The sequence below is a fragment of the Aquarana catesbeiana genome, linkage group LG06 (genome assembly GCF_042186555.1).
Source record: "Aquarana catesbeiana isolate 2022-GZ linkage group LG06, ASM4218655v1, whole genome shotgun sequence".
NCBI classification, from domain to species: Eukaryota; Metazoa; Chordata; class Amphibia; order Anura; family Ranidae; genus Aquarana; species Aquarana catesbeiana.
Genome location: NC_133329.1, coordinates 231,398,691 through 231,425,312, shown reverse-complemented (window position 1 = coordinate 231,425,312; position 26,622 = coordinate 231,398,691). Strand labels below are relative to the sequence as shown.

The 26,622-nt window shown below is 41.8% G+C and overlaps 1 protein-coding gene across 7 annotated transcripts in view; it reads right to left on the bottom strand.

Moving 5' to 3' along the window:
• Nucleotides 1-26,622, bottom strand: part of NPRL3 (NPR3 like, GATOR1 complex subunit) — a 309,508-nt gene that overhangs the window by 15,700 nt on the left and 267,186 nt on the right. For all 7 annotated transcript variants that reach the window (XM_073633030.1, XM_073633034.1, XM_073633032.1 and 4 more), the window contains 3 exons: nt 20,612-20,741; nt 15,370-15,556; nt 6,406-6,598 (listed from right to left, as the gene is read on the bottom strand). In XM_073633030.1, the coding sequence (XP_073489131.1) occupies nt 6,406-6,598; nt 15,370-15,556; nt 20,612-20,741 (510 nt within the window). The remainder of the gene's footprint in view (nt 1-6,405; nt 6,599-15,369; nt 15,557-20,611; nt 20,742-26,622) is intronic.

The window sequence follows — 26,622 nt, the reverse complement described above, 5'->3', positions numbered from 1 at the left end:
AGATGGCTTACACCCGAGGGGGTCCTTTTTATGGACAGTTTACTGCCTGGAATGGTGCCAGCTGATTGGAGAAAAGCCAACGTGGAACCAATATTTAAAAAAGGGCTGAGACATATCCTTGGGAACTACAGGCCAGTTAGCCTAACATCAATAGCCTGCAAGTTATTGGGGGGGATAAGGGACTATATACAAGACTTTAGTAATGAGAACGGTATCATTAGCAGTAATCAGCATGGATTCATGAAGAATCTTTCTTGCCAGACCAATCAATTAACCTTCTATGAAGAAGTGAGCTGCCATCTAGACAGAGGAAGGCCTGTGGATGTGGTGTATCTGGATTTTTCAATGGCATTTGATACCGTTCCCCACAAGCGTTTACTGTACAAACTGAGGTCTGTCGGCATGGATAAACAGCTCAATCTCAATATTTGTGGAATATACCAAGTTAAGCAGGGCAATAAACTTCTACACAGGATGTTGAAACCTTGCAAGAAGACCCAAACAAAATAATGGGATGGGCAAATACATGGTAAATGAGGTTTAATGTTGAAAAATGTAAGCTAATGCATTTAGGTGCCAAAAATATGAATGCAAGTTACTAGCCTGGGGGAGAACCTCTGGGAGAATCTAGGTTTGAAAAGGACCTGGGTGTTCTAGTAGATGACAGGTTTAGGAATAGCATGCAATACCAGGCTGCTGCAAGCAAGGGCAAGAGAATATTAGCATGCATTTAAAAGGTGATTTACTCCAGAGATAAAACGATAATTCTCCCACTCTACAAGACCCTGGTCTGGCCGGATCTTGAGTATGCTGTCCACTTCTAGGCAGCAGTCCTCAGGAACGATGTGCTGGAACTGGAGAGAGCCTAGAGAAGGACAAAGTTAATCAAGGGAATAGAGGATCTCAGCTATGGCAAAAGAGTAAAAGCATTGAACTTATTCTCTCAGAAGAGGAGACGCTTGAGAGGGGGTACGATATCAATGTAAAAATATCGTACTGGCGACCCTAGCATAGGGGAAAAAATATTTATATTTAGTGAAAGGGAATTTGAAAAGACACGCGACCATTCACTAAAGTTGGAAGAGAAGCAGTTAAACCATAAACCACGTAGAGTGTTCTTTACTGTCAGAGAGGTAAGGATGTGGAATGCTCTGAAGAAATCCCTGTGACGGATGAAACGCGTCAGCATGACGCCATCACGCTCAACTTAGCATACACACTGACCCACCCACAAGCCCTGGGTATCCCGTCCGCCCTCTTGTGAAGCCCCGCTGCATGGAACCAGGAAGTGGATGTTGACCTACACTGCACACAGGCAGTACGCCTCAACACGCCTCCACTCCCCATAATCCCTGCTGGTATCTATCCACACAGACCCATGAGCCACATCAAGTCGGTCTGAGAAGGATTAAGCTGCTCCGCACTGCCTGAGATGGTTGAGTAGGACTGGAATGCCCTGTATGCCTGCTGTACTTCGGTGTCTACGGATCGGTGAGACTGTATCTGCTTACTTCTTTAATATGTGACCGTTGTCACTACAGCAACACTGGTGTCTCCCCCTCACAGCTCAGCAATCACGCTGTGATTACTACCGATGCAGGCACATTCCTATCTTCATCCACGCACAGTCTCTACACAGCATCTAACCCACATTACCAGCCACTGTGGGATACCTAGTTGCAATTGCTATTATCAGCTATCCCCATGATCCATACTACTAGGTTTACCTAGGTCTGTTACTGGCACCCTGCAAGGCGGACTCCCTTCATCAACGGCTGCACACACTTACCCCCTGACTCCCACCAGTAATTTTTAGACATATACTAATGAGACTGCAATGTCATGTTTCCTTCCATTTATTGATTCAGCCGGGTGTATGTGTGTGCTTAGTGGTGGCCATCTGTGTGTTGTCCTGTTTTTAGGCAACGTTGTCTATTTTAATATTTTTTTTCAGTGGTGGTTTTTGGCTCATTTATTGTCATAGTATTTGACTTTCTGTTTGGTGTATATGTGGTACTATTTTTCTAAAATAAATTTATTGATATTTTTGCTATTTGGCTAGTTCCTTGTTGAAGAATTCTTTTTCCTTGGGTGGAACTGGTACCTCATCCCGTTCCTTCCCCTTGTGTGCCCCTTAAGGATGTGGAATTGTCTTCCACAAACAGTGGTATCAGCTAGGAGTGTCGATAGTTTCAAAAAAACGAATAGATGGTCACCTCAACGACCACAACATACAGGGGCATACGATGTACTATTGACATCATCACATACACACACACCTCAAAGGTAGGACTGGATGGACTGATGTCTCTGTTCAACCTCACCAACTATGTAACAGTAGTTGGCGTTACAAGTGTTTATACTCCCAACCCTGGCAAAAGATCATAAAAGGGCTCCTAGAACAACACAGGGCTGACCTGAAGGAGGCCACGCCTTCTGAAACGCATTGTCCTGGCAACCACAAGTGTCCCCTGTCTGCTGGTGCTGCCCCGAGTCACAAGACCATGCAGGCGGGCCCAGCCTTCCCGTGGCTGGAGGATCTCTGGAAAGGACCAGCTTGTCGGCAGCTGCACGCTGATATCCATTACCCACCACTGTCGGCTCTCTGATCCTCTAGTGGAGACCATGCGCAGAGTGTCAGCCATTGTGGGATACACACAGACAAGCATGGATGCTCAGGATCTACACACCCTTGTGAATGTATTTTTTTTTTATCTATAACTTGTTTTACTTAACCATTTCATCCCTGGAATATTTTACCCCCTTCCTGACCAGAGCACTTTTTAGAATTTGGCACTGCGTTGCTTTAACCACTTCAGCCCCTAAAGGATTTACCCCCTTCCTGACTGGGCCATTTTTTGCGATACGGCACTGCAACGTTTTAATTGACAAATGCGCGGTCGAATGACGTTGTACCCAAACAAAATTAATGTCCTTTTTTCCCCCACAAATAGAGCTTTCGTTTGGTGGTATTCGATCACCTCTGTGGTGTTTATTTTTTGTGCTATAAACAAAAAAAGAGCGACACTTTTGAAAAAAAACTAAATATTTTTTACTTTTTGCTATAATAAATATCCCCAAATTTTTTTTAAAAAACTAATTTTTTCCCTCAGTTTAGGCCGATATGTAATCTTCTACATATTTTTGGTAAAAAAAAAAAAAAAAAAAAAAAAGAAAAAATTGCAATAAACCTATATTGATTGGTTTGCGCAAAAGTTATAGCACCTACAAAATAGGTGATAGATTTATGGCATTTTTATTATTATTTATTATTATTATTTTTTACTAGTAATGGCGCCGATCTGTGATTTTTATCGGGACTGCGACATTGCAGTGGACAGATCAGACACTTTTGACACTTTTTTGGGACCACTGACATTTATACAGCAATCAGAGCTATAAATAGCCACTTGATTACTGTATAAATGTCACTGGCAGGGAAGGGGTTAACTCTAGGGGGCGATCAAGGGGTTAAATGTGTTCTCTCAGTGTGTTCTAACTGTGGGGGGGGGGTGGGACTGCCAAGGGGAGGAGACTGATCGGTGTTCCTATATACTAGGAACACGCGATCTGTCTCTTCTCCCCTGTCAGAAAGTGGATTTGTGTGTTTACACACACAGATCCTCATTCTGGCTCTGTCAGGAGCGATCGTGTGTGCCCGATGGACATCGGGGCCCCCGGGCGCGCGCATCGGCTCCTCATTACCACGGAGGGCGCGTGCCCTCTATACCCCTTAAAGCGGCTCGCACAAGGAAGCCACTCAGCGGGCGGCTGGCAGGCGCTTAACTGGCAACTGCGCAGTCATGCAATGCTGTACCCAAACTAAATTTGCGCCCTTTTTTCCCCACAAATAGAGCTTTCTTTTGGTGGTATTTGATCACCTCTATGGTTTGTATTTTTTGTGCAATAAACAAAAAAAGAGCGACAATTTTGAAAAAAAAAAAAAATATTTTTTATCCCCCCAATTTTTTTTTTTTTTTAAAACAAATCTCTATCAGTTTAGGGCAATATATATTCTTCGACATATTTCTGGTAAAAAATATTTTCGCAATAAGCATATATTGACTGGTTTGCGCAAAAGTTATAGCGCCTACAAACTATGAGAAAGATTTATGGCATATTTATTTATTTATTACTAGTAATAACGGTGATCTGTGATTTTTAGTGCTACTGCAACATTGTGACGGACAGATCGGACACTTGACACATTTTTGGGACCATTGACATTCATACAGCGATCAGTGCTGTAAATATGCACCGATTATTGTGCAAATGTCACTGGCAGGTAAGGGGTTAACACTAGGGGGCGATCAAGGGGTTAACACTAGGGGGCGATCAAGGGGTTAAATGTGTGTTCCCTAGATGTGTCCTAACTGTATGGGGAAAGGACTGACTGGGGGAGGAGACCTATCGTTGTTCCTACTTAGTATCGACCTATCGTTGTTCCTACAGAACAGGGATTTGTGTGTTTACACACACAAAATCCCTGTGCTGGCTCTCATGCACGCGATTGTGCGTGGTCTAGCGGCTCTTAAAGGGGAAGATGTACCCTTTACGGGGTTTCACCCAGCGTTGCCATTGTGCTGCAGTATATACACTTGAGCTGGTCAGGAACCGGTTAAACGGTGTTGCACTAGGAGCCTGTGCACTCTGTTTCTTTTTTATGTCACAAAGAATTAAGGCAGTTCTGAAGGCAAAAGGGGGTCCAACCCGGCATTAGTAAGGCATACCTTGTAAAGTGGCCGGTGAGAGTATATACACATACAGTAAATATTTATATCTATGTATCTATCTATTATTTATATATATATATATATATATATATATATATATATATACATACACACACACACACATATACATAAACATACAGGGCTCAAAATTTAAAGTCCTGAGCTACTAGCCAGGCCTCAAGGGTTACTCGCCGCCAGTTGTCCCGCCCAACCCCTACCCTGCCTCTAATTCCGCCCCTAAACACGCCCTCATAAATTATCTCATGAAATGATACTTAAATGTTTTATGTAGAATTAAGTTATAAAAATAAATATTAACAACAACTTTATCCGTGCCCAACAACGCAGCCTGCCCGTTTCCACCAATGCAGCCTACCTGTGCAGGGGAAGAGAGAGAGAGAGAGAAGTGAGCCGCCGCCGCCCAGATGATCAGAGCGCGGGGAACATAACAGCTTTAATTTTAATAGCTGTGTATTCCCCGCCGTGCGCCGTCACATACAGCCTCTCCTCTTTGTCCTAGCACTTTAATAGACAGATCACCTGTCCAATCCTGGGACGGGTGATCTGTCTATCAAAGTGCCTGGGCAAGGGGGAGGGGCTGTATGTGACGGCACGCGGCGGGCAATACACAGCTATTGAAATGAAAGCCGTTATGTTCCCCGTGCTCTGATCATCCGGGCGGCGGCTCTCCTCTCTCTTCCCCTCCAATCGCTGGGAGAACGGGTCCCATACAACCTGCCTGCCGGCGGTGCTGACACCCCCCCCCCCACACTCCCTGGCAGCCCTTTCTCGCCAGCACGCAAAATCCACTTGCAAAATGCGAGCGGAATTTTTGAGGGCTGTACACACATATATATATATATATATATACACATATATATACACACACACATATATACACAACCCCAATTCCAAAAAAGCTGGGACGCTGTCTGAAATCTGTGTTTAATCTGAAAAAATGTACCGTTTTAAGAAAAAAAAAAAGGTAATTTTGAAATTGATGGCAGCAACATGTTTTAAAAAAGTTGGGACAGGGCAGGGTTTACCACAGTGTAGCATCCTCTCTTTTACCAACACTCTGTGAACATCTGGGAACTGAGGAGACCAGTTGCTGGAATTTTGGGAGAGGAATGTTGTCCCATTCTTGTCTGATATAGGGTTCTAACTGCTCAACAGTCCTGGGTCTTTGTTGTATTTTTTGTTTTAATATGCATCAAATACATTTAATTGGTTTCAACACTTGATATGCATAAAATATAGGTTTCATGAGATATACAAATTATATAATATATTGTATAAACTGAAATTTTACACATGATATTTCTATAAAATGCAAAATTGATACACATTTAATACAGAGTGCTAAAGTTTCAAACTAGACTATCTAATAAGAAACCCCAGCAATAGCTTTTAACTTCTTGAGTGCAACAGCAGACTATCACTGTATGTACAGGGAGGAGGGTGGTGTGCCCTTCTGAGTCATTTAGATCCTGCTATTTAGGTCTGTGACAGTAACCCAGCGATCTAAAAACCTTGAAATACCAGGACTCACCACCTGCTGACTGTAAGAGTAAATATAAAATACTATATTTACAGGCAATAACATGGAAAAATAGATTCCCTCAAACCTCCTATTGTAATCCTTTCACTATACAATATACATCAGCTTTACCTTGCAAACATTTTAAGGTCCTCTGGATTTTGAGCAGCAGGGACACTGAGAATAGCTTCTCTCTCATTCTGAGATAAACTTGCAAGCAGATTCTCTGTGGCTCTCTTGTTGATTGGGGAGTCTCCTCCTGGCAGCAGCTCAGCACTGGAGTTGTCCATGCTTGGACTTGTCAGAGTCATGTCATCACTACTTGCTGGCGGGGGATATCAAACAAGTACTAATATTTAATATATTTCCAAGGTACATTCTAAAATGAATTAAATGCAGTTTACTATTATTGTTTAGAAATTCCAGCAGGGCGTAGGGTGACAGTTTTGAGAGGCAGGAACACTTTGAAGGAAGATCTCCTTGCTGGGATGCCCCAACACATTCTACTTAAAATTGAATTTTCAGCTTTGAAAAACTACACCTCAAAAACATATTACATTTATTTAAACTATGCAAATAATTCTCTAAGATAGGTATGAAGAACCGCAAATAAAAAAATATTTACAGATATTGGATTTCACAAAATGTTGACTACATGAAAGGTTTAATTTAACCACTTCAGCCCCAGAAGGATTTACCGCCTTCCTGACCAGAGCACTTTTTGCAATTTGGCACTGCGTCGCTTTAACTGCTAATTGCGCGGTCATGCAATGCTGTACCCAAACGAAATTTGCGTCCTTTTCTTCCCACAAATAGAGCTTTCTTTTGATGGTATTTGATCACCTCTGCGGTTTTTATTTTTTGTGCTATAAATGGAAAAAGACCGAAAATTTTGAAAAAAAATGATATTTTCTACTTTTTGTTATAAAAAAAAATCCAATAAACTCAATTTTAGTCATACATTTAGGCCAAAATATATTCGGCGACATGTCTTTGGTAAAAAAAAAAGTCAATAAGCGTATATTTATTGGTTTGCGCAAAAATTATAGCATCTACAAGCTAGGGTACATTTTCTGGAATTTACACAGCTTTTAGTTTATGACTGCCTATGTAATTTCTTGAGGTGCTAAAATGGCAGGGCAGTACAACCCCCCCCCCCCCCCCCCCCAAATTACCCCATTTTGGAAAGTAGACACCCCAAGGAAATTGCTGAGAGGCATGTTGAGCCCATTGAATATTCATTTTTTTTGTCCCAAGTGATTGAATAATGACAAAAAAAAAAAAAATTTACAAAAAGTTGTCACTAAATGATATACTGCTTACACAGGCCATGGGCATATGTGGAATTGCACCCCAAAATACATTTAGCTGCTTCTCCTGAGTATGGGGATACCACATGTGTGGGACTTTTTGGGAGCCTAGCCGCGTACGGGGCCCCGAAAACCAATCACCGCCTTCAGGATTTCTAAGGGTGTAAATTTTTGATTTCACTCTTCACTACCTATCACAGTTTCGGAGGCCATGGAATGCCCAGGTGGCACAAAACCCCCCCAAATGACCCCATTTTGGAAAGTAGACACCCCAAGCTATTTGCTGAGAGGCATGGTGAGTATTTTGCAGCTCTCATTTGTTTTTGAAAATGAAGAAAGACAAGAAAAAACATTTTTTTTTCTTTTTTCAAAACTTTGTGACAAAAAGTGAGGTATGCAAAATACTCACTATACCTCTCAGCAAATAGCTTGGGGTGTCTACTTTCCAAAATAGGGTCATTTGGGGGGGTTTTGTGCCACCTGGGCATTCCATGGCCTCCGAAATTGTGATAGGCAGTGAAGAGTGAAATCAAAAATTTACGCCCTTAGAAATCCTGAAGGCGGTGCTTGGTTTTCGGGGTCCCGCACGCGGCTAGGCTCCCAAAAAGTCTCACACATGTGGTATCCCCGTACTCAGGAGAAGCAACAGAATGTATTTTGGGGTGTAATTTCACATATTCACATGGCATGTTTGAGCAATATATCATTTAGTGACAACTTTGTGCAAAAAAAAAAATTTGTCTCTTTCCCGCAACTTGTGTCACAATATAAAATATTCCATGGACTCGACATGCCTCTCAGCAAATAGCTTGGGGTGTCTACTTTGCAAAATGGGGTCATTTGGGGGGGTTTTTAACTGTCCTGGCATTTTATGCACAACATTTAGAAGCTTATATCACACATCACCCACTCTTCTAACCACTTCAAGTCAATGCCCTTTCTGACACTTTTTGTTTACATGAAAAAATTATTTTTTTTTGCAAGAAAATTACTTTGAACCCCCAAAAATTATAAATTTTTTTAAAGCAAATGCCCTACAGATTAAAATGGTGGGTGTTTCATTTTTTTTCACACAGTATTTGCACAGCGATTTGTCAAACGCATTTTTTTTTTGGGAAAAAACACACTTTTTTCAATTTTAATGCACTAAAACACACTATATTGCCCAAATGTTTGATGGAATAAAAAAGATGATCTTAGGCTGAGTACATGGATACCAAACATGACATGCTTTAAAATTGCGCACAAACGTGCAGTGGCAACAAAATAAATACATTTTTAAAAGCCTTTAAAAGCCTTTACAGGTTACCACTTTAGATTTACAGAGGAGGTCTACTGCTAAAATTACTGCCATCGATCTGACCTTCGCGGTGATACCTCACATGCATGGTGCAATTGCTGTTTACATTTGACGCCAGACCGACGCTTGCGTTCGCCTTAGCGAGAGAGCAGGGGGGGACAGGGGTGCTTTTTTTTTTTTTCTTTATTATTTTTTTGCTTTTTTATCTTATTTTTAAACTGTTCCTTTCATTTTTTTTAAAATCATTTTTATTGTTATCTCGGGGAATGTAAATATCCCCTATGATAGCAATAGGTAGTGACAGGTACTCTTTTTTGAAAAAATTGGGGTCTATTAGACCCTAGATCTCTCCTCTGCCCTCAAAGCATCTGACCACACCAAGATCGGTGTGATAAAATGCTTTCCCAATTTCCCAATGGCGCTGTTTACATCCGGCGAAATCTAAGTCATGAAATGCTCGTAGCTTCCGGTTTCTTAGGCCATAGAGATGTTTGGAGCCACTCTGGTCTCTGATCAGCTCTATGGTCAGCTGGCTGAATCACCGGCTGCATTCTCAGGTTCCCTGTTGAAACAGGAGAGCCAGAGAAAAACACGGAAGACGGTGGGGGGGCATTCCCTCCCACTGCTTGTAAAAGCAGTCTAGAGGCTAATTAGCCACTAGGATTGCTTTTACATGAAAGCCGACCGCTGGCTGAAAAGAATGATACCAAGATGATACCTAAACCTGCAGGCATCATTCTGGTATAACCACTCAAAGTCGTGAATGGCGTACCTGAAGACAAAAAGATGGTTAACAATAAAACACAGTAAACGGTAAAGGATAAAAAATTGCATACCTGAAAAGCAAACATGATAAAACATAATAACAATAAAACATTGCAGAATAGAATACAGTAAAAAAGAGCAGGAGAATAGAGAGAGAGAGAACAATAAAACGACAACTATTTTTTTAAATTTTATATATATATATATATTTTTTTTAAACTTTTTTTTGTAACTAACTTTTATAACTGTAACCGGTTCCAGGTTCGAGTCTCTCAAAATGCGATGGCATCTTGGGAGACCCTGTGAAAGTGTGCCTAGTCTGTGCAATGCTGTACCCTACGCTAATACTCAACTAGTGAATGGTAGCGTTCAAAACATTCACCAATGCAAAGACCAGGATTGTCAGGACAGGAGGGACAATAATAGGGGTGTCATGACTATATCCGCGCTTGCTGCAGACACGACATCTTTTTTGGGGGGGTTCGTTGGGTAGGGGTACTCGGGAGGACATAAAGAAAATGACTCTCATGCAGCCGACTGCATTTGGTTGGGGATGTGAATGGGGGAAGTACGGGCGCTGCAGAAGTGGTGGGTTCCTAATTAGGATTGGCGAATGCAGCAGGAAGGGCATTATGGGCACGACGGGCCTGTTTGTCTTCTTCTTGGTGGCAGCGGGACACTACTTGTGCTTGCCACCTCACCAGCTTGAACTGCATTTATGGGACTCGCCACGTCACCAAGTGTTACTGCAGTGCTGGTTTGACTACGACCGGGGTGTACTAGGCCACTGGTGCTTGCCAGTTCACCAAAACGCTACCAAAAAAACTGTTAGCGATCGCAGGGATCAGGCCTGACTCTGCGAACGCTGCAGTTATATGTTTAGTGTTTTGTAAGTGACAGTGAATGATCGATACTGCACTTGGGTGGGCTGGGCTGGGCCGGGCGGAGGGGCAAAACGCAGGTGCTAGCAGGTATCTGGGCTGATCTCGCTAACACTGCGTTTTTGGGAACCCTAAACTGCTGGGGACGCTAGTATAGATCTGACCGGATCAGATATTGATCCATTCAGATACTATACCACTAAGGGAGGTGTACGGTGCGTGCGTGGGTGTTAGCGGTACTGGCGCTAACTTGACACTGCCTGGGGCTGGTGCTTGCCAGTTCACCAAAATGCTACCAAAAAAACTGTTAGTGATCGCAAGGATCAGGCCTGACTCTGCGAACGCTGCAGTTATGCGTTTAGTGTTTTGTAAGTGACAGTGATCGATCGATCGATACTGCACTTGGGTGGGCTGGGCGGAGGGGCAAAACGCAGGTGCTAGCAGGTATCTGGGCTGATCCCGCTAACACTGAGTTTTTGGGAACCCTAAACTGCTAGTATAGATCTGATCGGATCAGATATTGATCCGTTCAGATTCTATACCACTAAGGGAGGTGTATGCTGCGTGCGTGGGTGTTAGCGGTACTGGCGCTAACCTGACGCTGCCTAGGGCAACGCATATCACCGCCGGGCGATCAGGGGGCTAAACCTTTATTAGGTAATAAACGGCGGGTGCCCTGACACTATAAAAAATAAACGAACTAACCAGCATCACCCGTAACGGTTATACGGTGATCAGTGGTGAAAGGGTTAACTAGGGGGCAATCAAGGGGTTAAAACATTTATTAGGTAGTATATGGGGGTCCCTGAAGCTATAAAACGCTGACGACGAACCTAAATATTTACCTCCCTAACTAGCGTCACCAGTGACACTAATACAGCGATCAAAAAAATGATCGCTTAGCGACACTGGCGACGGGGGGTGATCAAGGGGTTAAAACTTTATTAGGGGGGCTAGATTGGGGGAGTGATCGGGGGGTGTAATGTATGCTTGGCATGTTCTACTGTGTGTGTAGTGTTTGTGCACTCACATTGAAGGCTTCTCTCCTCAGCTCCGGAACGGAAAATACAGAGCAGAGGAGAGATGACATAATTTCCTCTGCCTCTGTGTACTATACAGAGGCAGGGGAATGATCCCATTGGCTGGGAGCGATCGAGAGGGGGGGGCCACGAATAAATGACCTCCCCCTCACCTCCGATCGCCGGGGGACAAACGCCGACCGCCTCAGGCACGGGGGGGGGGTCCCGCCCGCGGGAGGCAGATCACGTACAGGTACGTGATTCTGCCTGCCCGTGCCATTCTGCCGCAGTATATCTGCGTGAGGTGGTCGGCAAGTGGTTAAGGTTTGTCATAAAAAATTGCCTAATATAATCTCAATCCCAGGTAAAACACTCATCACAAAGTCCCTACATGTATCTGACGTGCTCTGCTGCCCCATTTACAGTGTATTCAAACACTGACTGTATTGAATTTTTGCTGGAGCAGCTGTCACCCTAAGATGGGGAATATGCTAGGACAACAGAGCACATCCCTCCTATATTATGGAGAAGAGGAAAGGGAGAGGTGTTGTCATAATTCCTATCCTAAGCTGACAATACTGTTCCCCCAAAAATTCAGTACATTGGGGGACATTTAGCATTTTTTTTTGCATCTTTTGTATCCATCATTTTGATACAAAGCACCATTCAATCATAGAGAAACACCTTTCAGAATAGTGCAACAGGAAAGGCAAATTGATGCACATATATATGCTTTTAAGACTGCACCATTCATGCAGTGTAATAAAAGCAGTATTCACCTTTCATAGATCAGTGAGTAAATTGACTGAAAATAACGGACTATAGGACTAAAGGTACCTACGGTGCATGCATTTTGCCCAGCACAGAGGATTGATTTGAACGTGTTTCTACGTGACAGCTATGCTCTTTAAGGCTCCGTTCGCAGTAGTGCGACTTATCATGTGACTTTGAACACAAAGTTGCCTGAGTCGCAGCTCATTGATTGCAATGACACACATTACCATCTATGCAACTTAAATGCCCAGCAACTTTTTAAAGGTTCCTGCACTACTTTGATGCAACTTGAGTGCCAGAGAGTGTAATGTTGCATCAAAGTTGCACTGGAAATCGTGCGACTTTGGAGTCACACTAGTGTGAACGGAGCCTAATGTGTTTAAACTGCAGTCTTTGTTGGTTACATTTGTTTTATTCTATGCAAGAACAACTGCGGATTACAATTTACTGTTTTGAGCTGGGTATAAAACTGACAGATTGGAGTGTTACACTGTCAGTTGTCTGATTTTTCTATAGGTAAAGTTTTGTTTTTAATTTTATTTTAAATAATTAAAGCAAACTGCGACTGTGCAATTCATTTGACTTTCCCATACTGTACAGCTGTATGTTGGAGAAGGGACAGGAGTGGTTGACTAGGGGGAAGACAGAACTGGAAAAGCCTGCCTTTTAAACGATTTCTTGAAATCAAATTCAGAGGTCTTGGAAAACAGACACTGATGCAACTAGTAACTTTTGGTAGATTTTTAGCTTGGATACTGCACTTTATATTCACCACCTTAACACCAGTATGTGTAGAGCACTGCATGAAAGCACCAGCACTTTTAATTTGTTGGGCACAGTTTGGTGGAATTTTCAATTTGGAAGAAACTGAAGACTCTTTTCACCACTATTATTTTTAGGACTATGTTTTGCGCTGCATCATTTTTATATTGGTAGCGCAGCACTGTTTTTGGACAGTTGTTTTGTGCCAACAGGTGGAGGTGTGAGTCTGCACAACCTGTTGTTGTTCTTTCACTGATATTGCGCATTTTTTATTCACAGGTTGGGTCTATTATATGTTTATTATCAAGTTATTATTGCACATTATTATGATTGGCAGCGCAGCACTGTTTTGGTATATATTTTGATCAATGTGAAGTGAACACGTTTTCAGTGTTCGCAGCAGCCAGGTGGAGGTGTATTTTTAATAAGTTGCACACACACTGTATTTTAGCACATTTTTTCACAGGTTATACAATATTTTTATCACCATTTTTTATATTTTAAGATTGCGCTGATAGAAATTTTGTATTGTATAGAATACATAGTGGCCTAAAATGATGAAGACATTTGTTTTACTTTTTTTTTATTGGATGAGTTTTATAGCAGCAATAGCTGCATATAGCAAATATTGTTTTGTTTTAAACAAATCATTATAGTTACATAGTAGGTGAGGTTGAAAAAAATGTGTGTGACTATATGTCAGTATTACCTTGTATATATCCCTGTATGTTGTGGTCATTCAGGTGCTTATCTAAAAGTTTTTTGAAACTATCGCTGCTCCCTGTTGAGACCACCGCCTGTGGAAGGGAATTCCACATCCTTGCCGCTCTTACAGTAAAGAACCCTCTACGTAGTTTAAGGTTAATCCTCTTTTATTCTAATTTTAATGAGTGGCCACATGTCTTATTAAACTCCCTTCTGCGAAAAAGTTTTATCCCTATTGTGGGGTCACTAGTATGGTATTTGTAAATTGAAATCATATCTACTCTCAAGCGTCTCTTCTCCAGAGAGAATAAGTTCAGTGCTCGCAACCTTTCCTCATAACCAATATCCTCCAGCCCCTTTATTAGCTTTGTTGCCCTTCTCTGTATTCGCTCCATTTCCAGTACATCCTTCCTGAGGACTGGTGCCCAGAACTGGACAGCATACTCTAGGTGCGGCCGGACCAGAGTCTTGTAGAGCGGGAGAATTGTCGTTTTATCTCTGGAATTAATCCCTTTTTTAATGCATGCCAATATTCTGTTTGCTTTGTTAGCAGCAGCTTGGCATTGCATTCCATTGCTGAGCCTATCATCTACTAGGACCCCCAGGTCCTTTTCCATCCTAGATTCACCCAGAGGTTCTCCCGCTAGTGAGAAGATTGCATTCATATTTTTGCTACCCAAATGAATTTTACATTTTTCTACATTTGCCATGTAGTGCCCACTCCATTCATTTGTTCAGATCTTCTTGCAAGGTTTCCACATCTAGCGGAGAAGTTATTGCCCTACTTAGCTTAGTATTGTCCGCAAATACAGAGATTGAACTGTTAACCCCATTCTCCAGGTCGTTTATGAACAAATTAAATAGGATTGGTCCCAGCACAGAACCCTGGGGGACCCCACTACCCACCCCTGACCATTCCGAGTATTCCCCATTTATCACCACCCTCTGAACTCGCCCTTGTAGCCAGTTTTCAATCCATGTACTCACCTTATGGTCCATGCCAATGGACCTTATTTTGTACAGTAACCGTTTATGGGGAACGGTGTCAAATGCTTTTGCAAAATCCAAATACACCACATCTATGGGGCTCCCTTTATCTAGATGGCAACTCACCTTCTCATAGAAGGTTAATAGATTGGTTTGACAAGAACAATTCTTCATGAATTCATGCTGATTACTGCTAATGATACCATTTTCATTACTAAAATCTTGTCTATAGTCCCTTAGTTGATCAAATACCACCAAAGCTCTATTCGTGGGAAAAAAATGACATACATTTTATTTGGGTACAGTGTTTCACAACCGCGCAATTGTCAGTTAAAGTAACGCAGTTTGGTATCGCAAAAAATGGCCTGGTCATGAAGGGGTAAATCTTCCGGAGCTAAAGTGGTTAATGTGAGTGGGGGAAAATAAAAACACAAAAACGGATCTGGCAGAAAAAGCGTTAAAAGGATAAAACATGGAAATGTGCATGCATTCTGTAGATTTTTAATTATTTTTATTTTTGCTTTGCCATATGCTTTAAACTTTTTTCCTGCTAATGAATGTAAGTTTAAAAAGAATGAATATATATGTATTACTTGGTGAGCCGATGCTAAGTGCATTGGGTGTGCTTAGGCTTCGCCCACCCACTCTGGCTGCAAACGATGTGTCTTCATCTTTTGAGTTTGCATCTTCTTTGGGAGGAGCAAGTAGACACACATACGTGTGTATCTGAATTAGAAGCCGGTGCTGCAGCATCCAAATAACCATTTGTATCAGATGTGGCTGTGAGAAGAAACAGACAGTTTAAAAACAACTCCACATTGTATAGAAACTATGATAATGATTTGAAATGAAACTTTTTCAAATATGAGTGCTCATAACATTTTTTCATTTTACAAACAAGGATGTTTTTATTGGTGCGCATATAAATGGGTGACAACCAGATTAGCATGGCCAAAAACATCTGACAAAGGACATTTCACAGTATAGAGAAGTTACACAAGCTGTATTGGCCAGTCACATAATAGAAACCAAAAAGTTATCTCCAGACATAATACAGTGAAAATAGTATACCCAAATCAAAAAATACAAGCTTAAGAAACTGGGGGGGGGGGGGGGGGGGGAAGTATAAAAAGAAAAGGTCAGCCAAAAAAGGGACCTACTGGACCATCCATGGTTGTCAGACTCTTTCAAACTTTTTTAGGACAGTTCCTGTACATTAGCTCTTATAGGAGGTAAAACAGCATTAACCAGAGACATTACAAAGGATTTCCTTTTTAGCATAGTACAGAAGAAAAAAAATCAGCAATTTACTATGGTGGGGTAGTATGGAGTATCACCCTATATACCTAGCAATGCCAACTCAGGTGACATTGGGAGGTTCAGCTGTAGACAGGCATTAATAAGATAAAAGATTTTCATCCAGAACCGAGACAACCGAGGGCATGTCCAAAACACATGTGGTAAAAAATATTTGCAGATATATTGAACCAGTGATCTCAGCTAAGGAGAGACAAGGGAACTATAAGGGCACCCAGAGAGCAGACCATAACTCAACGGAAAGCATATTATACAATACTGCAGCTACAACAGTACAGAAGGGAAGAGACCATGCCACAAAAGAAAAAGCACTTAACCTTTACCATAAACAAAAAAACCCTTTAAAAAGGCAAGCAACCCAAACAAACTCCACTGCCAACAGGGTACAGTGGAACAGCAACAAATCACTGATACAGCTTATGGCTGATAAGCCAAAAGAACTCTGAGGCGAGTTCAAGGAACTGATCTCTAGGTAGAATGGAAGAGGCTCACCTACAGGGTTTGAGGAACTCTATGAGCACACGCAGTAAAACCGCACCAGTAGAAAAACAACAGGAAGAAGTAGAGCAGTTCACTTATGGGGAGGAAGGGACTCCAGCCAGGCACCAGAATCTTTAAGACCATTGAAGAAGAGAGTAGACTGCACCCTCAACTTCACAGGGAAGAGAACGCTGTACTTGATCCCCTGAGCCCGCATGGCTGCCTGCATCTACTCAAAGGACCTGCACAATTTCTGTGCCTTTAAGACTACTTTGTTGAGAAAGAGTAGCATCCCACTTTGGTAGTGCAAGGCCCCTCGTCCTGATCAATGAAGTCTAGCAGATGTAAAATTAGGACATGAGGCGGGAGCCTACTTGCCCAGCTCTAGGTGGCATATCACAATCTTGGTCACGCGCCCCTACTCATAACATTTTTAAATATCAGAATTTAGACACTACAGACATTCTATTTGCCATAAACGTTTACATGCTGATATTATGGAAGTTTAAAAAAAAAACATAACATTAGCTTTCTAAATAAGAAACTATGAGGGAAACTGAATTGTAGGAAAGCAAAAGGTCTATTATAAATGCAATCATTTAAAGGATGATTTTTTTCTACAGTATATACAAATGCTACCAATTTTTTTCAATTTATACAAATACCCTTTGCTCATGTTAGGACTGAAGAATCATGTTAAAAGGGAAAGTTATACCGTATATACTCGAGTATAAGTCGAGGCCCTAATTTACCACAAAAAAATGGGAAAAACTTAGTGACCCGAGTATAAGACGAGGGTGAGAAATGCACAGCTACTGTAAGTGGAAAAGAGGGTCAACAATGCCCATTTGCAGCCTCACTGTGCCCATTTGCAGCCATAGGTCCCCCGAACTTCAAACTCAGTAGTTAAAGGTTCCTAGATGCCCCCTAGCTGCAGCCAAAATTTGGGGTCTCTGAACCGAAATGGTCCCGAAATGACATTGCTGCAGATGGACACAGTTGACTGATTTTGGGGCCCCGTATCTCGGGGCCACTTAGTGCTAGGAACCCCAAATTTGGTGTGCAAACTCAGTGGAACTAGCACCATAAAATATCCAAAGCTGGGGTTTCTAGCACCAAGTTTCCCCGAGATACAGGGCCCCAAAAATCGGTTCAGAAAATGTCAAGCACTTTTCTGCAGCAGAGAATGACATTTTATGAACCGGCTTTGGGGCCCCGTATCTCGGGGCCACTTGGTCCTAGGAACCCCAGCTTTGGATATGTTATGGTACAAGTTCCACTGGGTTTGCACACCAAATTTGGGGTTCCTAGCACAAAGTGGCCCTGAGATACGGGGCCCCAAATTTGGTTCAGAAAATGTCGGTCAACTGTGTCCATCTGCAGCAATGTCATTTCGAGACCCCAAATTTTTGGCTGCAGCTAGGGGGCATCTAGGAACCCTTACCTACCGAGTTTGAAGTTTGGGGGACCTATGGTTCGGAAAATGAAATTTTTTGCTGCAGAAAAGTGCTTGACTCGAGTATAAGTCGAGGGGGGCACTTTCAGCACAAAAAAATGTGCTGAAAAACTCGACTTATACTCGGTAATAGGTTTGGGTCAGCTTCATATTTATATATGTATATATGTTTTAAAACTGAAATTTAAAAAAGGAAATGCTTTAACATAGAATGCATCCATCACCCAGCATTAATAGAGAATCATGGATTTGCTAAAAAGAGAACACAAACTGTCTAAAAAGCTCTATATGCCCCACCCTGAACATATCAGGGATAAGTTAAGTTTGAGCTAAACCAAAAACAAAAAGCACTGGGCTTCTTTTGCATATTTACTAGCATATTCTTAATTGTATTACTAGCGAAAAATAGGATTTTTGTACTCAAAGAAAAAACCTCAATTCCATTCGATGAAAGACACAGCTGGATCATAAGATCTTGATCGATGGGGCCACCTGCAGGAGTAAGACGCTAGGTACAAAATAAAAAGAAGGCCCAGCCCTTACATCTGCATCTTTAGAAAATAGGGGGTGGTATCCTTCAATGAACACAGAGAAAACAAATTTATGGTGAGGAAAATAAAAAAAAAATATCTGATTTTCTCTTTCAGAAAAGAACAGACATTTATGTTGGCTCAAATCGCCACTTTTTGATTATACATTTTTGCATCTTTTGACAACTTTGTTTATAAAACTCATGATCCTTGAAGTCTCATTTTCTATACTATTTTTCCCCTGCCACGTACTGTACATGGTCATGTGTGGTCATAGTGCCAGTGTATACTGTCTAAATGCACTCATGCGCCTCAAAATTAGGGCACATATTTATGCCCCTTAGCCATTAAAGTGTTAACGTGCATATTACCTCCCCAAAACTAAGATTCCATATATGTGATGGGCAGTCCATATAGTTGTTAATACATGCAGCCTGTAATTTTTTTTTTGTGTTACTGCTAAATACCTGGTGATCCTGCCACGTTTCTTTGGTTACTGTTTAAAACCGACCATGCCAAGCACTGAAGTAGATCCATGCTAGTGTGATCAATCTGCATTCCTTAGGGTCACCGATAGGCGTTAAAAGATGCCTGTATCTCCTCTAGTCAGTTTAAAGCCACACTCCCAGCCTGCCCTGCTGCGGTGATTGACAGTGGCTTCCAGAAGGAGCCTTGCAGCACCCATAGGTGGGAAACATACTTTTTTGTTGTGTCTGAGGTGACCCTGCTTGCTCTACAGCAGGGATATGCAATTAGCGGACCACCAGCTGTTGCAAAACTACAAGTCACATCATGCCTCTGCCTCTGGGTGTCATGCTTGTAGCTAGCAGAGTCTTGCAATGCCTCATGGGAATTGTAGTTCTGCAACAGCTGGAGGTCCGCTAATTGCATATCCCTGCTCTACAGAAATGCTCCCTGCCAATGGAAAATAAGCATACTTAGGGAGACCGTGCAGTCACTTGACTGCTGAATAATACATAAAAAAGTATATAATTATTTTTGATAAAAGTAAATACGATCAGAGTTAATACTATTTGCTATCTTACTGCTGGCTTTAGAGTACCGTATATACTCGAGTATAAGTCGAGGCCCTAATTTACCACAAAAAAATGGGAAAAACTTATTGACCCGAGTATAAGACGAGGGTGAGAAATGCACAGCTACTGTAAGTGGAAAAGAGGGCCAACAATGCCCATTTGCAGCCTCACTGTGCCCATTTGCAGCCATAGGTCCCCCGAACTTCAAACTCGGTAGTTAAGGGTTCCTAGATGCGCCCTAGCTGCTGCCAAAATTTGGGGTCTCGAAATGACATTGCTGCAGATGGATACAGTTGACCGACATTTTCTGAACCAAATTTGGGGCCCCGTATCTCAGGGCCACTTAGTGCTAGGAACCCCAAATTTGGTGTGCAAACCCAGTGGAACCAGCTAGGGTTTCTAGCACTAAGTGGCCCCGAGATACAGGACCCCAAAAATCGGTTCAGAAAATGTCAAGCACTTTTCTGCAGCAGAGAATGACATTTTCCGAACCTATTTTGGGGCCTCCTATCTTGGGGCCACTTGGTGCTAGGAACCCCAGCTTTGGGTATGTTATGGTACCAGTTCCACTGGGTTTGCACACCAAATTTGGGGTTCCTAGCACCAAGTGGCCCTGAGAAACGGGGCCCCAAATTTGGTTCAGAAAATGTCAAGCACTTTTCTGCAGCAGAGAATGACATTTTCCGAACCTATTTTCAGGCCCTGTATCTCGGGGCCACTTAGTGCTAGGAACTCCAGCTTTGGAAATGTTATGGTACCAGTTCCACTGGGTTTGCATACCAAATTTGGGGTTCCTAGTACTAAGTGGCCCTGAGATACGGGGCCCCAAAATCGGTTCGGAAAATGACATTTTTTGCTGCAGAAAAGTGCTTGACTCGAGTATAAGTCGAGGGGGGCACTTTCAGCACAAAAAAATGTGCTGAAAAACTCGACTTATACTCGAGTATATACGGTACTATGTTCACAGATACTTTAAGAAAAATATTTTCAAAATGTTTCAGTAAATGAGATTTACCTCCTGTCCAGGTGGTGATAAGGGATTTTTAAACTCCGCTAAGGAAACGGGCAATGAAAACTTAGCAAGGATTGAAGGGAGATCATGTCCTGGAAACTGACGTAAAAACTGATCAGCCAAGGGTGAATAACTAGGAGAGGAAAATAGTAATAAGGTACATTTATTGAAATGCAACATATAAACAGACAAAGCTTCACAGAATCACTTTTAAATCTATAGGCTAAAAGTTAATATATAAATAAAACTCAGAGGAGCTTCAGTCTCCCCCAGAAAAATTAAAAGTCAGCAGCTACAAATACTGTAGCTGCTGACTTTTAATATAAGCTACAAAAGAGTTCCTTAAAGCGCTTGGACTCTGGTATCAGCTTGGTGTGATTGTTGGAGGAAGACACAGTCTTATGATCAAATAATTTGAACAGCCTCTAAGCAGTCCTTAAAAAGGATAAACAGTTTATTTAATGATGGTTAAAAGCTTACATGTTGTCTATCAAAACCAAGTGCCAATGTATCACCATAGATGTATTGTTCTCATATAATTCTGGCTGTCACTAGATGGAATGGTCCCAGATCTGTCACTGAATGCCAAATGGTGTATATGGCCACAATAGCACAAGGATGGAACAAAGAGGAACCTCTTACCCTGTTCTGGGTGGATGTGGGGCTGACCGGAGTTCCTGTGGATCTCTGCGCATGGAGACCGTGCAGGGGCAGCGGCGCGCTATGACATCCATCAATCGTGGGAAGGATGATCCATGCAGAACCTCTAAGGTGCAGGAAGTGGCGTGTGGCTTGAACCCGGATGTGTTGAGGAGTTCCTGACGGTGGCACAGGGGTGGCATCTGAGCGATGATGTCTATCGCTACGCCGGCTGATTGGGTTGTGACCATGAGATTGGGGTGGAACAGAGGCACAGAGAGGAAGATCCTGGAGTTAGTCCCGTCACCGTGACGACAGGTTTCATGCTATGCACTTTGTCAAGTCATGTGACGGGACTGGCCAATAGGACAAGAAATACAAAACGTCCGAAAATGGGCTGGGAGAAGGGGACGTGTGAGAGGCTGTAGACAAACCTTTGACCCTTCCCTCCCAAGCAGCATTGTATACTAAAATAAAAAATAACAACACGTGCCATGTTTACAGTAATGTACTAATCTTTTGTAACTCGTATATGCAAGTTTCCAACTGATTAATATGAGGTTTCACAAGATTTTGCCTCTAGTGGACATGTACACATACTTGTGTGTGTGTGCAATACAATAATGGATCAATTTGGATAAATGATTAAGATAAACAATAATGTACAATAAATATTGAAGGATTAATTTTATAGTTCTTAAATCATTAATAAATATGAACACTTGTGTATTAATAGTAAGTTATGGGAATAGAATTTAAATTAATAAATCAATCAGGAAATTTACAGAAGTGAGAATAGTGATTAAATAAGATTAAAATGTCTAAAAACTGATAACTGATACATTATATTCAATAAAATTAATACAATTTGTTGTAAGAAAATGGGAGATATATACGTACTATGTAATTTGAGATTTACGATTATGAAATATCGATTATAGGATTTTTTGGTCCAACTGCCATAACTGTATGAATCACGGATGTATAATGCAACATATGGCATTATATGGTAATGTATAACAGCAAGGGAAAAGTGAAGAATAGGAAATACAGATTTATTGGGAAACAAGGGGATAGTGTCCATATTAAACAATTTGTCTCCATATCTTCGTTTAACCCATTGGAGGACATAGTGTTTAGTTTAAAAATCCAGAAAGTTTCTTTCTTACAGAGTAAAGCAAACTTTTCGTTGGTTGTTAAGAGTTTTGTCTGTAATATGCTCTATTACCAAGACCTCAAGATATTTGATGTCTTTATTATGGTGAAGTAGGAAATGTCTAGGTACGCGTTGTTGATCGCAGCCTTTTTGGATAAACCTCCTGGGTTCACCTACCCGTTTTCGTAACGTGCGTATGGTGGGGCCAACCTACATTAGCCCATATGGAAATCAAAGCACTTATATAATGAAATCGGATGAGCAGGTAATGAACTTCCTAATGGTGTATACTTTGCCGTCTCTGCTGGTGAAGCTTTGTTTCCCATGGGAGATGAATTGGCAGGTGAGACATCCTCTCTTGCGGCACTGAAATATGCCTATACGGTTAACAAAATAGGAGCGGACGTATGAAGTGTGGGTCTTACGATGTGATTTTAACTTGCTCGGGGCAATTACATTTTTAAGAGTTTTTGCTTGTCTAAAGGTAACTTGGGGGGTCTCCGGAATTTAGTTCATAAGTTGGTTATCTAATTTCAAGAGGCTTCAATGTTTGCGAACAATCTGGGTGATTTTTTTGTGTTGATTGTTATAGCCTGTAACAAATCTGATTGTATTGGTATTGTTGGTTTTATCGGATTTACTGGAAACAAAAGAAGGATGAGCTAAATGTTTATTGAGGGCTTCATCCAGAAGGGTTTTGGAAACCCTTTATCTAGACATTTGTTAACTAGTACCTGACCATGTTTTTTTATAATCCTCATCTTTAGTGTAATTCCAGCAAAGTCTCTGGAATTGGCCACCCGGGATTTTCTTACGCCAGGAGGGGTGGTGGCAACTTGTGAACTGTAAACACAAATTACCACTTGTTGGTTTGCAATGATTTTGAGATATAATTTTGCCTTGTTCCTGTGATAACTCTAGGTCTAAGAAGATGAGTGTATCGGGATTCTAAGACATGAGAACATTTCAGTTCAAGTTCATTGTTGTTACAGTGGGATACAAAGAAAATTGTTCTAGTGCCGTTCCGGATGATGAGGACATCATTGATATAGTGACCATAATATACGATATGTCAAGCATGGGGATTGTGGTTCCAGATGGCGAGCTCTTCCCAGTACCCCATGGTAATGTTTGCATAGCATGGGGTAAAATTAGCCCCATAGCTGTGCCTTGTAGCTGAAGAAAAATACTGTTCTAGGAACGTAAAGTAATTGTGTTGTAGACAAGATTCGGTAGCTTCGATTAGGAATTGGGCCTGTTTGGAATGAAAGATCAGATCTTTGTATAAGAAATATTGGAGGGCTCCAAGGCCAACTGTATGTGGAATTGATGTGTATAAAGAGCAAACATCTAGAGAGGCCCATAGGTAACCTTCTTCCCACGTGTATGATTTTAGTGTGTCCAACACATGGCTCGAATCTCTAATATAAGCGGGGAGAGTGGCAATGATGGGCTGGAGGAAGAAATCTATATAGTGTGAGAGCCCACTCGTGAAACTATCTGTACTAGCCACAATTGGCCGACTTTTAGTGATTTGTGCATTTATGGTAGGTGGTATAAGTAAGGGGTGCTTTTGATGTTAGGTAGTAGGAATTGTTTTTATTTTTGATCTAGCACCCCATTGTCATAAGCTTTAGAGACTAAATGTTTTAAGGTCTGTTGGTATTCTGGCAAGGGATCTTTCTTGAGGATGGTATAAGTGCTGCAGTCAGAGAGGAGGCGATATGACTCTTTGAGGTAGTCGTCCTTGTCCTGCACGACTATGCTGCCTCCTTTATCAGCTATTTTTACAATGATACTATTATTGGATTCAATGTCTTTTAAAGCTTTGTATTCTATAGAGGTTACATTTTTTGGAGGTTTGTTTGGATTGTTCAAGGAAATTGTACAAATTCCCTTGAAATCATAATATACAGCTTGGGAGAATGTTTCTATATAAGGTTCCTTTGACTTTGTTGGGAAGAAGGATGATTTTGGTATGAGACCCGTGTGCTGGATATCGGGTTCTATATACCAATCTATCGGTTGCGTGTTGGTATAGCCTTCTTCCCAAAGTTCTCCTAACATATGAATGATGTTCGGATCATTGTGTGAATTGGTACAGTGCTGGGATGTGTCAGCAGTATCAGAGTGATAGTCTATGAGTTGATATCTACAACTGTTACCTTGGAATAGTGTCGTTTGAGAGTCAGTCGGATAAAATTAGCCCAAACTGCCCAAACTGATTAGGACCTCTATAGATGCAGCAAAAGCTTAGCCCTTTTCTGAGGGGGGACATATCTGCCCCGTTAAGGCTATGGGAAGATGGGTTAAAAACTTTAAATTGTACTTTCTAAAGCTTCCAGCTGTTCTCTTTCCTTTCTTTTTTGTTGTTTAGCCTGAACAATTCTTCCTCCTCTTCTCCCTCTGACAATTTTCTTTTACCGTACTCGTGGGGGAAATGTTCTAAAAAATAATTGTCAAGGGTGGTGTTAACAGTGATCATGCTAGGAGCAGTGGGTGTTGGAGCCCATTTGGAAAGGTGGCCATGGACATATTAGGTCCGATGTTCCTAGTAAAGCTTTCTAGGTCTCTTGCTAGAGGACTATACCGGTTATGGATGGGTAGGTTAAAGGATCGTGGGAGTACCGGAGACAAAGGGGCATCAAATTCATCTGTTGGAAATGATCCAACCTGAGGTTGGATATTTTTGGGAGATAAAGTGATGTTGATAGATATGTCACTGGGTGTGGAGACTGGTTCAACCGCTTGTGATATAGCATCTGCATTGGCTGTCATTGCAGTGTTGCCATTGTTGAGTGTTAAACCAGTCTGGGAAGATGACACTTGGCTTTGATAGACACCATTTAAGCTTTTAACCATCATTTAAATAAACTGTTTATTCTTTTTAAGGACTGCTTAGATGCTGTTCAAATTGTTTGATTATAAGACTGTGTCTTCCTCCAACAATCATACCAAGCTGATACCAGAGTCCAAGCGCTTGAAGGAACTCTTTTGTAGCTCTGCACCATTTTCCTCTCCTTCCCAGGAGTGGTCCCCAGCAGCTCAGACTCGGTGGACCAATAATTAATAATATTTTTCTTTACAGGGGCTCCAGCAAGCACCTGATCTATTTTGTTGTATTTGATTTTTAATATAAGGACACTTAATAGTCCCGGGATCCAGCGCTGTCCTCACAGCAGAAGAGCCGCACTGGCTATTGAACTTCCTTTTTCTAGTCCCGTCGTACGTCTTGTACGTCACCACGTTCTGGACGTTCAGAATTTCCGACAACATTTGAGCGACCGTGTGTATGCAAGACAAGTTTCAGCCAACATCCGTCGGAAATAAATCCACGGTTTGGTTGTCGGAAATTCCAATCGTCTGTACGGCATAACAGTGATCGCTTTTGAGAAAATGGAAAAATAGTGCTGAACCCATGAGGTTAAGGTAATGTTGATACAAATATACTGGTTAGTGGGCAGGTGGCTTCTACACCCCAGAGGACCTCCACAATCTCCTTGGCTGGTAGAACAATGTAACAAACATGGAAATTGATGTGCCACACCACTGCTAAGAGGTCCAGGTACAAGTTTATTTCAATAAAAGTCAGGAGGATAATCCAAAGAGTAGCCAATGTGTTTCGGGGGTTAGAAAAAGACTACCCTAATCAGAGCTAGAAAAAACAGAAGGACATCTGCATAGCAATACAATATTCACATCTCAGGATTATAGGTAAACCAAGTATCCAATAAGCAATAGTATTGGATATATAAAAATTAATGTCAGGTAATGAATAGATATTCAATGTACAAAAACCTCAGACAAATGTTATGCCGCGTACACACGGTCGGACTTTACGGCAGACTTTGCCCTTTTCGACGTACTTTATGACGGACTTTCTGAATGAACGGACTTGCCTACACACAATCCACCAAAGTCTGTCGAATTCGTACGTGATGACGTACGACCGGACTAAAATAAGGAAGTTCATAGCCAGTAGCCAATAGCTGCCTTAGCGTGGCTTTTTGTCCGTCGAACTAGCATACAGACGAGCGGACTTTTCGATCGGACTCGAGTTCGACGGATAGATTTAAAACATGTTTCAAATCTACGTCCGTCCAACTTTTGAGCAAACAAAGTCCGCTGGAGCCCACACACGATGGAATTGTCCGAAGGAATCCCGTCCGCCAGGCAAAGTCTGCCGTAAAGTCCGCTCGTGTGTACGCGGCATTAGAAT